At 40.3% G+C, this 16,486-nt stretch overlaps 1 protein-coding gene across 1 annotated transcript in view; it reads left to right on the top strand.

Moving 5' to 3' along the window:
* LOC134079129 (uncharacterized) overlaps window positions 1–14,053 on the top strand; it is a 28,170-nt gene extending 14,117 nt beyond the window's left edge. The window contains exons 11-17 of the mRNA XM_062535347.1: window positions 6,178–6,268; window positions 6,374–6,413; window positions 9,682–9,880; window positions 10,012–10,161; window positions 10,290–10,491; window positions 10,673–10,773; window positions 13,470–14,053. Of these exons, the coding sequence (XP_062391331.1) occupies window positions 6,178–6,268; window positions 6,374–6,413; window positions 9,682–9,880; window positions 10,012–10,161; window positions 10,290–10,491; window positions 10,673–10,773; window positions 13,470–13,631 (945 nt within the window). The 3' untranslated portion in view covers window positions 13,632–14,053. The remainder of the gene's footprint in view (window positions 1–6,177; window positions 6,269–6,373; window positions 6,414–9,681; window positions 9,881–10,011; window positions 10,162–10,289; window positions 10,492–10,672; window positions 10,774–13,469) is intronic.
* Window positions 14,054–16,486: the final 2,433 nt, after the last annotated feature.

Genomic DNA, 16,486 nt, shown 5'->3' with positions numbered 1-16,486 from the left:
GTGTTTTTACTCAGGGTTTTAGGTATTTAGTTTAGTTTAGTTTATTTGAATTTCAGCCATTATTGCAGGTTCATAAGGACACACAAACAGCTGTCATCATAAACACTGAATTACAATATGCTGTTACAATAAATACATTCATTAAAAAACATTATATACATAAGCTAAAATATGTCAAATAGGCGACATCTGCAATCCATTGTCATTTTAGAGTCCATTTAAGAGTCCACACATGTATGGGATTGATGATTTTTTGTATCTCTCGGTTCTGCATGTAAGAATGGACAGTTTATTTGAATTTCTTGTTTTCCGATCAGTTAGCGTTTCTCTAAGGGGAGGTAGCCAGTCTCTGTAGCTGGACTTCATCAGCTTTTTGGCAAAGCCCAGACATAGTTGAGTGCGCCTTTCTGTTAATGTGCACAGTCCAAGGGTAGTAAGGGCCTCTGGGTACCCCGAGTACCTCCGACCAAGGATAATTTTACAAGCCCGTTTCTGGATACTTTCTAGTACCTTTTCTTGTGCTGTTGTCAGTGAGCTGTGCCATACCGGGGCAGCATATTCCAGCACAGGCCTCACATAGCCTGTAAAGATGGATACCAATTCAGAGTCCAGGACTCCAAATTTCTTCAGACGTCGAAGGGCAAAGAGCTTCCTATTGGCTGAAGTGAGCATATGGTTCACTTGACTATCCCACTTTAAGTTCTGTTGGATGGTGACCCCCAGGACTTTAACTGTTTCAGAGCTGTCTAGGGTGTTCTGATCAATGAGCAGAGCTGGCAGAGCAGGAGGGTTTCTCATATGGGTGACATGGACAACTTTACATTTCTTCGGGTTGAGTTTCATTTTGTGGTCTTTGACCCAGATGTCAAGGTCATTTAGGGTCTCTTGGAGACTACAGGGCTGCTGGGGTGTCCAAGACTGGGCCAAGGTCATGTCGTCCACATATTTCCAGTGGTGTTTTACATCATTGAGGGCACTGTTTATCAGTGCTAAGAAAATAATTGGCCCCAGTACAGTTCCCTGTGCAACCCCACATGTTGGATATTCCCATTCAGAGAAATGCCCATGGTAGCGTACTCTCTGACGACGGTCAGTCATGAAGTTGCAGATCCATGGAATCAAGGCAGGCGTCACATTGAGCTTCAAGAGGCACTGCACTGCAGATGTGTGATCCACAGCATCAAAGGCCTTTGCAAAATCAGTTGTAATTAGGGTGCAGACTGAGCCCGGCTTGTCACATGTCTTGTAGGCAAAGTCCATCAAACTGACCAAGTAGTGTGTTGTGGAGCAATTCTGTCTGCTGCCAAACTGCATTGCGTCTAGGTCTGGTGCAATGTCACTCATGATCCAATTTGAAGCAAACTGTTCACATAACTTGGCCAGTTGGGCTGTTAGTGAAATTGGCCTCAGTTCATCAATATTTGGTGGAGAGGTTTTGGGGATAGGTACCACAACAGCCTCCTTCCACTGACTAGGGACCACCCCTTCAGTGAAGGACTGGTTAATAATATCACAGAAAGGGATGCTGATCTCACATGCAAACTCCTTCAGTAAGCTTTGTGGAATCCCATCTGGCCCAGGGGATTTGTGGCAGTTGATGGTGGACAGTTTCCTATGCACATCCCACACTGGTATGGTAGGCAATGGAAGTGATGGCAAAAAAGCAGGTAGAGCCGAGTAGTCAAGAGGTGGGAGGGATTGTGATACTCTTACAAATGTTGTGTTTATTGCATTAGCAATTGTCACAAAGTCATTGGGGTTGATCTCAGGGGCATTTATTCTATCTTCCTTTTTCACAGTTTTGTACATTGATTTAATTCTGTTATGCCAAATTCTTGGGGTGGCTTTATCCATGCCTTCCACTTTAGACTTGTAGAAGTGTTTCTTTGCTTTATGTATCTCTTTTTGTACCTTGTTTCTGTAGAACCTGACCAGGGCACTTGATTTCCCAGTCTTAAAAGCTTTCTGTCTCTGGTGGATCAAGTGTTTGATTTTGGGGGTGATCCATGGTTTATCCGAGTTATATAGTTTCACTGTCTTCATTGGGAAGTGTCTGTCTATTTTTGGTAATATGGTATTATAGAAAGCATTTGTTTTTCCCTCAGTACTAACCGCTTCTTTCACTTCGTGCCATGGATGTGAAGTAATCCACCTGCCAAATTCAGTCAAGCCAGGCTCTTTTATAGGACGCACAACCCTTTTTGTGCACTCAGGGGAGGATCTTAGCTTTGCTTTTGGGCGCCAGAGAACACAGTTGTGGTCACTGGAGCTGACGGGAGGGAGAATGTCAGGCTTCTCATACGACGCCTTCATGTTGGTAATAATCATGTCAAGGATGGCTTCACCTCTGGTCTTGCTCTGAACGACCTGGCAGAGATTGTTATCAAGGCAGATGTTATGCACTTTGAGGTGATTGAAATCCCCAAGGATTGCTAGTCCAATGTCTGGATATTTTGTACGGAGTAGGTCAAGTGAGGTTATTAAGTGTTCAATTAGCTCATCTTGATGTGGTGATTGTGGTGGAGAATACAATGCACAAACTGCAATGGAAGATATGTGTCGTGGGAGCTTCTGGGGTCTCACTCTTAGCCATAAGCATTCTAGATGGTCAGGCACACTGATAAAGGTGAGAGGATATGTTGAGATGTTGTCCCTGATGTACAGTGCTACACCTCCACCACGACGAGTAGTTCGGCATTTGGAAAACAAGGTATAGCCATCAATGTCCAACATATCCAGAGGCATGTGGGGAGCAAACCAAGTTTCAGAGATTGCAGCCACATCTATATGATTTTTAGTCAAGATGGGCTGTAACTCATCAATTTTGTTCACAAGGGATCTGGGATTTGACATGAAGAAAGTTGGTAACATGCTGGGATTGGTTTGTCCATTGTAGACTGTCTTTACTCTGATTAGGTTTGATTGTGATTTGTCCATAGTTATCCAGGATTCAACCCGTGGTCTTATGTGGTCACATCTTCTATTAACAACAGTTCTAATCTTGCGCATGGTATTCTTACCCCCTCTACATCCTCGTTTCTTCTTTGATGTCCGTTGCACCCCCTCTTGGCTTAGTATCTTTTTCAGCTGTGGGTTTTCCAGAGAACATTGTCTTAGGCTCTTAAGAAATTCCATGGTATATCTCTGAACAGGTGGCATTTCTTCTGTTTCATTAAGAAAACAACAATACTGTGATTAAACTGATCCTTAGGAAATTGCCAGTTAAGCACTCTGTCACTATCCAACGGATTGCAGATTTAAAAAGAGATATTTAGTGGATTCTAGTTCCGCTTCTCAGTGCACAAACACACAAGGCAGCCATCTTGGGGCGCCATCTGAGTACGACACGACGCCATCTGAGTACGACACCACGCCATCTGAGTACGACACGTAATCAGTGTTTTAGTAGAATAGACTTTTCTGCTTGGTTAAACTTCATGATGATTCTAATAAACAGGGTAATTTGAATGATGATTGTTTGTGTCCAGTATTCATGTCATTACCTGTTAAAATATAACAGCAGTACGAGCATTGAGAATAGCCGAATGGCTGAAACGTCTGCACACCCAGTAAAAGAGTTTTTTCTTCAGCAAAGACTTTGTCTATATTTTTTCAGAGTGCGAACCCTCACTACCATTTCAAAATATAACAGCAACAAATTATTTGTCACAAAGCAATACTGGTTCATCTTATTATTGTTCCCAGAAGTGGGTACCTTCTGCTGCACAAACACTAAACCACACGGTGCTTCCTGCCAGCACCACTTCCTGTCTAAGAAAGTCTATCTGTCTCTGCAAGTTGTTGGCATTCAGACTCAGTAGCCTACACAGTGATAAAAACACAGATCTACTCTTCTCACAAAGGTAGGACAAACACAGATCATACTTTAATACGGTTTCCAGGTGTACTGGCATGCATGCAAAACAATGAAACATATACAGGCTGTGTCATGAAAATACTACTGTACTACTACACTACTATATATATATATATATATGTGTGTGTGCGTGTGTAATATATATATATATATATACAGTGACTATTTGTTGCTAAGACTTGGACTGCTGTTGAGCCCTTGTCCTCTTGCCAGCATGTGAAGTATGAAGCCAATGGCTGTGTCAGGTTATTTAGTGCATTTTGATATCACTTCATCCTAACCGTGAGAGTGAATAAAGCTCAATCGCATTCCGTAATTAAGTTATTTATTTTACAACATGTTATTTATGTGTTTGTTTGTGTATTCATCAACTTTCAAATCAATTAAGCTGACCATGCATTCATTTTAACAGCAACATTTGTTTATCTGAGTCAGTGACTCCTCTGTTTGTATATGGTTGTTTTGAGTGTTTGATCTTGATTGTCGATGAGGAAAGCCATCAAGATGCACAAATATCCTGTTTGTCGTGCCCATCTGTTATACCTCTATTTCACCAATCCCTACTAGGGGGCGCTTGGGTTCACCTGGCTCAAGGGTGGAATGACACAAAAAGGCCACCTAACCACACTCAGCGGATATTTTACGAAAAGTCATTGATTACGTTAATGAAATATTGAGATACGTCAAGAATGGTCAGAATGCAAGTCAGAATGTGGACATGTGTGCAAATGAAATCCAGGGAGAGCCGTAAATTCAGATATATTTGCTTCATCCACTGCCAACACTCTAGTGCAGGTCAGACAAAGAGTATGCTGACCTGATTTCCTCAAAAGAGAGAGACATTCAAAGGAGAGCCATCAGCCCTCTACAGCATATATAGACAGATGAATGCCAGCCACAAGCCCACACAGTCCTCCCTTGAGAGCTCCACATCCCCATCTAGAGGCCATCGGAGGGGGTGACACACAATAGCAAGAGCAAATGCCGGTCACAAAAGTAGGCATGACGGACCCAACACAGACTAGCAGAGTAAAGTTATTGTTGCTTTAGTACCTAGACCAAGCCTGAAATGCTGGGCTGAGTTTTTAGAGAATCAGTGTCTTACAATGGACTTCTATTTGGGTGATAGAAGAACTCTGCTTCCTGTTTCCATAAAGCATAATGATTATTCTAATGAACAGAGAAATTGGAATTTGGTATTAGACATGAGTGAATACTGTGTGTGTTTCCCTATTACAGCAATAAAACATTTGTCACAAAGTGATACTGGCCGATTTTAATATAGTTTGTTCACACAAGCGCATACCTGGTACAGCACAAACACTAAACCACAAGCTGCTTTGTGCCAGCCACCACTTCCTGTCTATGAAAAAACTATTTCATGTAAATCGCTGTGTATTTTTTTCCCAACTGGTAACACATCTCTTCATGGATTTGATAGTGGATCTGAAGTTTGTATTCATGTCATTACTGTATCTTTTGGTCTACACTCTGTTTTCAGGAGTTAAACCGCTGAATTTTGCATCTATGGTGCTTTCTGTTTGTCCTTTACTTTCTTGAATTGTAACGGAGCAATGCCATCCATAATGTTTGCCATTTTTACATCAAAGTGATCCAATAAGTCTTCTACTGAGTTTGACAGTTGGTAGACGTCTATGAAAGTGCTTGCTGAAAGAGAGCACTTGTCTGATCATTTATGATTCTCCATTTTACCATAATAGATCTGTTTTGAGTGTGTGAGGTCATAGACACACCAAAGAACACGCAGAAATGATCAGATAAGGCCAAGTCTTTAACAGCTGTAGAGACAGTGAGTCCCTTTGTGATGACAAGGTCGAGGGTATGGCCAACAGAGTGTGTTGGCCCCTGCGAAAGTTGCCATGAATTGTCATTGCCATGAAGCTCCTCTGAGGTGTGTCATTTGCCAATAAAGTAATTGACTTAAGTCTGATGAATTTGTACTCCTCTATGGTGTGAGATTTGAACTGGTTGTGCACGTATTGAGGCTATTTATTACAGTTTTTTTCAGTCGCTTTGGTACATTTCTCGAATCATCCTTGAGATTTGCTAAACAGTAAGTGCATTTCTCAAAACTATTTGTACAGATAGCAAAACACCATGGATTACCTGCAAAATCCAGTTTCTTACAGTGTACTCTGGAGGGATGTTCTAGCTGAACACACACACACACACACACACACACACACACACACACACACACACACACACACACACACACACACACACACACACACACACACACACACACAGGCACACTGTACAATCTGATCAGTTGATATAGACACAATTCACTGTGTTTTACTCTGCAGGGGAAAATGGGGCTTTTCTTTTCCAACCAACTACCACCACCTGCTGATCCAGAATCTCCATGTAAGTCCCCATCCAAACATATTCACAAAAAAAACATGTACATGTACACTGGACTCAACACAAACCATGTTGCAACTGTTTACACACGTTTTCCGTGTCTTTCAGTGATGGACAATAGCTGGTGTGAAGTAAACTGGGAACAAAAGTAGTGTATAATCTTCACTGTCTATTCTTCTTTGATCCTTAAAGGTGTTCTAAGCGATGTTATACCATTAAAAACACGTACTTTTTTGTCACTTACAGCAAACGCTTTATTCGGTACCGGTCTGTTCTCTGAACACTCTGTAAAAAACACAGTCTCTGTGGACAGCAGGGGATCAAGACCGTGTAGGTTAGCTTCGGCATGTAAGCATGCGCCATTTTCAAGTATGGCGCTGCATGGAGCATTTAGAACCAGCTCAGTGCACGAAAATCCGTGTTGGGCACAAGATTTTGATAGTGACATCTAGTGGACAAATGAATGGACTGCTTGTGAAATTAAAAGAAAACTATGCAGGTTTGTTTAAGCTTAATTAACAATGACTTAACAGCCATTGGAATGGTTATGTGACTTTCCGGGTTGAATGGTGGCCATCTGTGACTTGCAACTTTGGTCTGGCGGGCCGCCAGCCTCAGAGTCAGAAAGTCTTGCGATCTCATGACAAATTGGCACCAGCTAGAACAAGGTGGTGATGGAGTTTCTCAGACAAAACAAAGAAGACAGCAAGTAAACCGTTGCCAGAGGACCAGGGAAAAAGAAAACAGTAGGCTGACCGAGTGAGGAGTGTCATAAAATCTATATACCCTGAAGCTAAAGGATTACACATTTTGTATTGTAATCTGGGCTGATTTTAGTCACTTGATCTTTGTCTGTGGTAATGGTAATGGTGTTTGACAGACACTTTGTCCAAAGTGACATACAAATAACAACAATACAACAGCTCAATTTAACAGTAAACTATTTAAAAGTTGGAAATACTATATTAAAGAGGATAGCAATAACAAACAACAATGTCAATTCAATCAATAGCTTAATGAAAATAACTAAATACTATAATATACAAACCATAATGCATAAAGAAATGCTTAATGAACTAAGTGCATGTTGAACAGATATGTGACTCTCCATGGTAAAACCAGTTGCTTGTCGCAACAGACGTTTCTGAGAAAAATGAGAAAAAAGTTCTGACGTTTCTGAGAAAAATTTATGTCACTTGTGCTAAAATCGTGTATTTTTTAGTGTGTATGTTTTGAAACAGTGGGAGTCTACACTGTACGGCCGTGAATACATTTCGCCGAAAAACTGACCTTTTCTAGTCTAAAAACGTGAGTTTCTTGAGGTGAGAAAGTTAGAGGAAGCAGGAAGTAAGAGGCGTCTCGTTTTTGCCGCTCTATTCTAATATTTACGGTAAATGCACTCATTGACAACCACCAAGCCATCCGCGTGCTGTGTCGTTGATACAAGTACCGTAAATTTTGTAATAGCGGCGACCTTACAAAGCGTTCGTGAGTGTTGAGCCGACGGTTAACTTTAGAGTAGTGTTGCCACCTGTCCCGGTTTCACCTGATTGTCCCGGTTTTTAATGGTCTGTCCAGGGGGAAAATAATATTCTCCCGGGACATTGAATGTCCTGGTTTTTTTATGTTGTCCAAACTACGGCCCGCCACGCACTTTAATGCAACCCGCCGAGCATGCATTAGTTTATCATAGATCTGGCCTGCCACACTTAGGTTATCATTGGTTGTTCGCTATTTCTTTCCAGCAAAGACGTTGTGGTTAACATTACTGCAAACTGCTTTACCCTCTTCTTAGAGAACGTTTAAAATGTCAATATCAAAACAGCATGTTACGTACAGCCTACTCGTTGAAATATCTATTGCAGCAATTCTAATTTGCGTTATGTTAGCCTACTCATAACGTAATTGAGAACGCGTTTGAGCGCGCACGAAAGGGAGAGAGAGCGCCAGCTGGCTTGTCATTGTTGATAACTGATATCTCATTTTTATAAGAAACGTTTAAAAGAAAACTGTGAAGAGTAGTACTCCGAGCATTGTAAATTGTGAGCGCCACTGACTGTCAAGAGCCTTAAAGTGGCAGTGCACCATTTATAAATGAATTAAACAGAATCATAATAACCGCATTTAACCAAATTACTTTGTCATTATTATCTATATCATTTGAATACTATATTCATATAGCCTATATAATAATAATATATATTGGACAACCCAATCTATATGATGCGTAAAATTAACCTTTTACCTGTGCCCACCAAATCAGCCAAAATAATAAAGATTAGACATATTATTGAAAGCAATTAACCCTTGCAGATGAATACTATTACAATTATATTACTAATAAAAACAAAATAATATAAAATAATAATATCATAGTAATAATATTAGTAAACACATCTGTTTCGCTGCAGTGAGACAATTTTTGTCATGGGTAGATGTGTGAAGGTCCCACTGCTTATAAGTAAAAGGCTTGATTGGGTTGGCAAAATGTCCAGGATTTTGGTCAGACATAGGTGGCAACCCTACTTCAGAGGCAGATTTTTCCGTTTTTCTCTTGGCATGACAGGATGAACTCAACTCCTTTGAATGTTTATATTTCAGTAATATGACGTTCAAGTCATTAGATATAGGTATCGTTTTGAAGGTTGATTATACCCCTTCATGAAAACGTAATAACTATGATTTTGAAAATGTGGACAATGTGACTGATTTCGCCGTGGAAGGTCACATATGTATTTAGACCCCAATTGAAAGACCCAACACTGTCAGAGGAAAGGAGAGCACTGGGCATCTCATTCCACCAACAAGGAACCACTGAGGAAAACACAGCCATAGAGGAGTCTTACAGGAGAATTACCGCTCTGCAACTTTCAACATTTTAGCCAAGAGACAAACAGGAAGGGGGTCTACAGGACCAGGCTGTGGGAGCTGATTCTGCATGTTGCCTGTGCAGGGGCCTCTATAAGCCCCACTGTAGGTGTTGTGGCTACTCACTCACTCACTTGTCCATATCTTGGGGGAATATTCAATGTACATGGTTTAGGTACAAATCTTGTGTAAGTTACTTCAGAGTAAGTGGTTAACAATAGAAAAACTCTATTGCCTCCTTCTCCTAATGAAACAATGACATACTGTATGGTTGTTGTTGTATGAGGTTTACCACTGACATTACCCGGATTTGTCTCTAAACCAAGTACTTGGAATACCCACCTGGACCATAAAAACAGAACAAACTGTTCCAGCCAATCACCAATGAGATGCGCGTTTCAATTGCATGGGAGGGATGGGGAGGGAGTAAGCTTACCCAACATCGCTTAGAACACTTTAAATGCACCTATATGAATTTGTTAAAAATGTACCACATATTCTGCTGCATACATTCATACTTAGACAAAATTATTATTTTATATATATAGTCAAACCATGATGAAGGACAGTTTGAGGACACTTCAAATTAGGAACCCTGAAGTTCAGCATCTCCGGATCCTTGTTGTTGGCCCTGCTGGAGCCGGAAAATCCAGCTTCATCCATTCTATGCGAAGCATCCTGCAGAACCAGATGCTCAACTCGGCTCTCACAGTTGCATCAACCTCAGTTGAAAGCTTCACAACAACCGTGAGACGAGTTATATACATTGAGTGTAGTATAGATGAAATTACTGACTTAAATCAAGGGGCGCTATTGATCATTACATTGTTAGCAAAATGCACAACAGTATTGCCATCTTATGTGTGTCTCGCTATTAGTACACCACCAGCAGATTTGAAGATGATCGTGGAAGGCCTTTTCCATTTGTTACCAGTGATGTCATGGGCCTGGAGCCTGGAAAGGTTGCTGGAGTCCAGCCTGAGGACATTGTCAACACTTTGAGAGGTCACATCAAAGAGGGCTACACGGTAAAACTACAGACAAAAGGACAGACAAACACTTCCGAAAAGAGACACACTTCCTAAAATGTTTAATGTCTCTCTCTCTCTCTCTCTCTCTCTCTCTCTCTCTCTCTCTCTCTCTCTCTCTCTCGTAGTTTAATCCCAGAAAACCATGCTCAGAAAGAGATACAACATACTGGAATAGCAACCCAAGTTTGAGTGACATGGTTCACTGCTTGGTGTTTGTCATGTCAGAAGAACACTTCATCTTAAATTGCAGCACTGATCAAAACACAAATGCTCACAACATACTTTTCCAGAGGCTAGAAGAAATTCGACGAAAAGCTTCCGATTTGAGTGAGTATCTGATAATACACTTATTCTTTCTCATAAGTCTGAAATGTAATGCTATTTCGTGTATATTGCATTAATCAACAGTGTTCCTTTTATTGCAGTTTCTTGGACTCTTAATAGAGATAATCATAATGTATGAGCTTGTTAATTGCGATTAATACTATGAGTTATCATTTTACTTCAGTGATCCCTCAAATAGCCATCTTGACAAAAGTGGATGTGGCTTGTCCTACTGTGAAGAAAGACATCAAACTGATCTACAAGAGCAAGTCAATCTTCCGAAAGGTCATTCTCTATGTGTTCTCTCTGCAAAATACATTTTGAGTATTAACCCCACCTCCTTGGTGTAACAGGTTCACCCAAGGAAGAAATGATAACATTTTGGAAGTGATCCGTATCACTGTCTTCTGGATCCAGGAGGCGTTAACGTTTTTTGCTTGGCAGTGTAATGGCATGGTATGGCCACGTGGTGGCGATCTGAATAGTTCAGGTTAAAATGTATGACAACCAAGGAAGAGGTAGGCTACAGTTTTTTACAATCGCTTTGCAACTATTTTCAGAACCTTGATGTCATTTTTCACAACTCTAGATACAAAATTCACAACCAATGATCAAAATGCACATTTTTCAAAACTCTAACCCTTTTCTCAATTGCTTGGATACAATATGCATACAACTTGGATCATTTGTTCATTCAACAAAACGCACCTGTTCAATATGATACAACTTAACATCAAAGTACTACTATTTCAAAAAGCAATTCACACATTACATTTCGAATGAGTGTCTATTCATTTCCTTACAATGATCTAACTATCAATTGATACAACTGCCCAAAATGATAAGTAACTGTTGCATTACTCTAGTCTTAATGCGTAGTTGTATGGAAACAGACACACAATCTTCCATGTTTACTGCAAATCATGAAAGTTTCAAGATACTGTTGTGTATGAACGTGGAGCATGAACCAATTAGACTAGAATATCCATGGATGTAGCCTAATATTTTACAGTATATCTTTATATACGTAAAATAAAACATATATATTTTTTTTTTTTTTTTTATTATTATTTTTTTGGGCTTTTTATGCCTTTTAATTGGATAGGACAGTAGAGAGAATGACAGGAAGTGAGTGGGAGAGAGAGTCGGGGTGGGATCCGGAAAGGACCACGGGGTGGGAATCGAACCCGGGTCGCCGGCGTACGGTGCAGGTGCCCCAGCCAGTTGCGCCACTGCCGGGGCCAAACATATATTTTTTACAGTATATTTTATCTTTTCATCAGGCTGTCTTCTCTTTTCTATTCCATAGCTAATTCAAATAAACCTATGTTGTGATTGCACTGTTTTGCATCAATATATTACAAACTTTGTTTGATGATTCCACTTTGTCAGTAGTATTCTGTCTACTACTGCAGTAGTTTTACAGAGATGTGTTTACTGTACTGTACATGTAGTCCCATAATGAAACCTGTATCACCTATTTTGTTCTACAATATCTAATGATTGTACGAACAATGACACAATGAAACTATGGGTTGCTTGTGTGTGGGTGATCTATAGTTATGTTTCAGTGGTATTTCACAGTAAATTTGTTTTTTGAACCAATGATTGTGCAAGTGCAAGATGTCTTTGAAGATGTGAATGCACAATCCAATGTTTTGAACATTAGACAGCCTGTGTTACAAGTGATAACCGTTGTGAGTTTTGTATTTAGAGTTGTGAAAAATGACATCAAGGTTCTGAAAATAGTTGCAAAGCGATTGTAAAAAACTGTAATAACAAATGTTATCTACTTGCATCCTGATCATTGTGTCCTTAAATATAGAGTTAGAGGGACAATAGGCCTACATGGTGTCAGAAGCTCATAACTCACGACAGTCTAGAGGCACAGATATCGTGCTAGAGATTTTTTTTGCTGTGGAGGAGTGAAAATGAGTGATCTGTGGAGCAACAGAGCAGCTCTCTCTCTCTCTCAGGCTTTAAGCATACAATCTCATTAAGACTACAGATCCTGTTTCATACTTCCTTTGTCCACAACTGTTTCAAAATAAAAGTCCTCACTGCAATAATACACTATTAAATCATTTAACCATTGAAAATACTCAACTATTTAACTGTTCAACCATTCCAACTGTCAGTTATCATCAACTATGCCTCCAGTCAACTACATGAAACCTCCACCTACCTAGCAACCAACATAGCAACCATTAAATTAAGCTTTTATGACAGTTTCCATAGCAACCAACATGATTATACTGCAGTAACTTCTTGTTTCCTGATAGTGGCCACCATGGATACCCTAGCAACAAATGTTTCAAAATAAAAGTCCTCACTAGCAAGTTAGCTAGTTAGCATAGTTAGCATTGTTAGCATAGTTAGCATTTTTAGCATAACTGCAAAAAATCATCAACTAAGTTAGCTAATCAACCTGGTTAGCATTGTTAGCAAATTTAGCATTGTTAGCATAGTTAGCATTTTTAGCATTACTGCTAGAAATCATCGGTTAAGTTAGCTAATCAACCTGGTTAGCATTGTTAGTAAAGTTAGCATTGCTAGCGTAATTAGCATTTTTAGCGTAACTGCTAGAAATCATTAGCTAAGTTAGCTAATCAACATTTTAACATAAATAGAAATCATTAGTTAAGTTAGAACTGGAATGTTTCATCTTTAAACTGTCTACCTTCACACTATCAACTCTCTGTAAACTATGCAACCACCATGTTTACCCTAGCTACACCTTAGTAACCATATCTACATTATCTATCTATTTTTGCATTTTCATGCACTGGTAATTCCTTGGAATTGCATTTCTAGTTCCTTTAACTGCCATATAGTCATATTGTGTGTGTGTGTGTGTGTGTGTGTGTGTGTGTGTGTGTGTCTGTCTCTGTGTCTGTGTCTGTGTCTGTGTCTGTGTCTGTGTCTGTGTGTCTGTGTGTCTGTGTTTGTGTGTGTATGTACTGTATGTGTCTGTGTTTTAGGCACAAGCATGTAGTCATGCCTTAGGAGTCCCTATGAGCTGCATCTTCCCAGTGAAGAACTACCATATGGAGAAACAGCTCAACCCTGATGTGGATGCTGTGCTGCTGTTCACACTGGGAGAGATCCTGAGATTTGCCAATGCCTGTGAAGGACATCAATAAGCATGAGGAGAAGACGTCAGGAGAAGAGGCATGAACTCTCTCACTGACTTGGCAGTGGGGGAGGACCAATGTAGCACTGGCACACAGTAAACCCTGTAGATTTGTGGTCCATGTAATAATTCCTTATATTGAAATTAGCCTGTGTCCTGTATGAATCACACAGCTAAATGCGTACAATATATATATATATTCTTTTAACAAAGCATTTTTTGGGGGTAATCGTGGTGATTTTATATTACCTACAGTACTACCATGCTAGTGTTTATCAAGTTATAATCTTGCTATCATGATCAACAAATAAACATGTTTGTCTTTTTTGTTCTGCTTGTATTATGCATTTGAGCCAGCACAATTCAGGGAAATTAACATCACTCCTCTTGTAGACCTCTTGATAAAGATCACAATTACATTTTTTTACAAGATATTGCTGTCTCTCCGTCTCTTATTCAAATACATTGTGTTCTCTGCCAAAATATAATATCGGGCAGAAATATGGCATCCGTCTCTTGAAAGTGACATAAATGGTAACTTTGAATTATGCCTTGGATTGCTTAGACTACTCCCACCATGTACCTCTCTCAAATGATATCCTTCTCTCTCCATTCCCTCTCATCTTGTGATGTTAACCATGTTACTTTGCAATGCGATAACAAATAGCCTAGACATTTTTAGTAAAGTAGTGCAGCCTAGTAGCCTGGAAAACCAGCGCCAACTGCTGGACGGCAAAATGTTTTGCCTGCATTTGGGTCTGGCCTCGGACCACTGTACATTTTGAAAACACTGCCCTGAATCTGGCAGATGGCAACTAAACCAATCACAACGCAGAGATGTGTTTTGAATCAACGCGGGCGGGGCAGAGGGCTCTGGGGCGGGGTTTTGAGGGAGTGACGACAGAGTGTTGGCCTATAGGCACAGACACGGTTTGAAAGACAACGGGTTGTGCTCATCAACAATGTTCCATTGTATCCATTCATCGGAGCCAGACTAAATTAGACATCCAATCCATTTAAGCTGGTTTATCAGGCTAGCAGCCTAGTGAACAGTGTTTACTGGCCATGACGGATGTGCCCCCACCGACTCAATTGACTGATTGATTGATTGAGGAGTGGTACACCTGCAGCCTAGCCTGACGAGCCAGACCCACATCAAGATGTAGGGTCTGGACACTCACCGTAGACAGGGCTCAATCGGAGGGGTGGGATAAACAGTTGTCTTTCAAATTCCCTCCCCGCAATAGGATAACGCTAAACGAATCATCTTCTTGTTTTCAAGTAGCAGCAGGATGCGTAACCTTCCCTCTCCACGCAATAGGACAACGCTAAACGAATCATCTTCTTGTTTTCAAATAACAGGATGCGTTACCGTCGCAACCTCTGGTCGCATGTCAGTCACCATTATGTTAAGCCCTGTGATTGGCCCGCTGGTGCTGGGGGTTCTCAGCTCCCTGCCTCAATGGATCGTGCCTAGACTGCCCCGCCAGCCAAATTACATTTGCTGCTGCTAGGGGCGTCTAGATTTCTAGGCTACCTGCAGCCACAATGTCATGTATTAATACTTGCATTGATTTGAGTTTGATTTTTAAATAATAAAAATTGAAAAAGCATACTATACAAATTCTTACATCTCACCACAGCAAGCTGACAACTCAACGTGACTTTCATGTTTGTGTAGGCCTGACTGCCCTGAAAATGGCAACATATAAGAACCATGTACAGTAGAAGGACTTTGGGGCTGAGCAATTTACATAAATTGGTGGTGTGCGCCTTACAGAGATACATGGCAATTTTTATTTAGTGATGAAAAATGGCATTTTGACACTTTTTGGCTCCATATTTGTGACACGAGCTGATCTGACCTGACTTGTTTGCTTGGTAGCACACATGACGTGCACACATGATGAATTATTACAATATTGGGGGATTATTACATTATCAGGACCTGCGAAATGAAGGCTAACCTGATAATGTAATAACCTCCCGTTAATGCAATACATTATTACATTATTGGTAAAAAGTGTATTACTGTACATTATTGGGAAATGCACTTTATTACATTATCGGGAAGTTATTACAGTACATTATCAGGTTGTATTACATTTTCAATGGATTCAAGTTTCAAGGGTTATTACATTATTGGGGATGTATTACATTATCAGGTTCTATGCTCTCTACAGTTCAAAAGGCCAATAAGTAGGAAGGTGACCTGGTGGAGGTGTGGCTGACTGGGACCTTGCTTGCTTGCTTGCTACCTGCTGGATCAACTTTTTATGTTCTAAAGCTTAAAGGTATACTATGCAGGATTGGCGATTTCATCGCCGGTTTCGCTTTCACTTTTCTTTTTCGCTGGTTTTATGCTTGCATATTTCTCTGCAGAGCTTCCCCTACAGCTTTAGCGTGTATATTTGACAAAACTCCTCAATCGGTCAGTCTGCCGTGCCTTTTCATGAGCCTTTACATGACACTTCCTGGAGTAGAGCATGGATGCGTGCCCGGTGTCTCCTGAAGTTGCAAGTGTGGTTTTACCGCTACAGACCACTAGAGCGGCCAAAAAAAAACACAGTTGGACCGGTAATGACTCATTTAATCATATATAACAGTATGGAACGAATTGATTAACTGAAAAACGTTGCATAGTATACCTTTAAGTTTTAACAAAATCCAGTCTGTCTAATAATTCACACTGTAATTTAAATTATGGACATAATTTGGGTTCAATAACAGACCATCTATTTTTCAACTTACTCTTTTGGGTATGTTTTTGATTTACTGGAACAAACAAGCATCAAAGATTCCCCTAGCCAAACACCATGGTGACAAAGGAACAAACTCACGACAAAACATCTGCTAGAAATAATA

The sequence above is a fragment of the Sardina pilchardus genome, chromosome 1 (genome assembly GCF_963854185.1).
Source record: "Sardina pilchardus chromosome 1, fSarPil1.1, whole genome shotgun sequence".
NCBI lineage: Eukaryota > Metazoa > Chordata > Actinopteri > Clupeiformes > Clupeidae > Sardina > Sardina pilchardus.
Note: the sequence above shows the minus strand (reverse complement) of the source record. Positions and strands in the feature narration are given on the sequence as shown.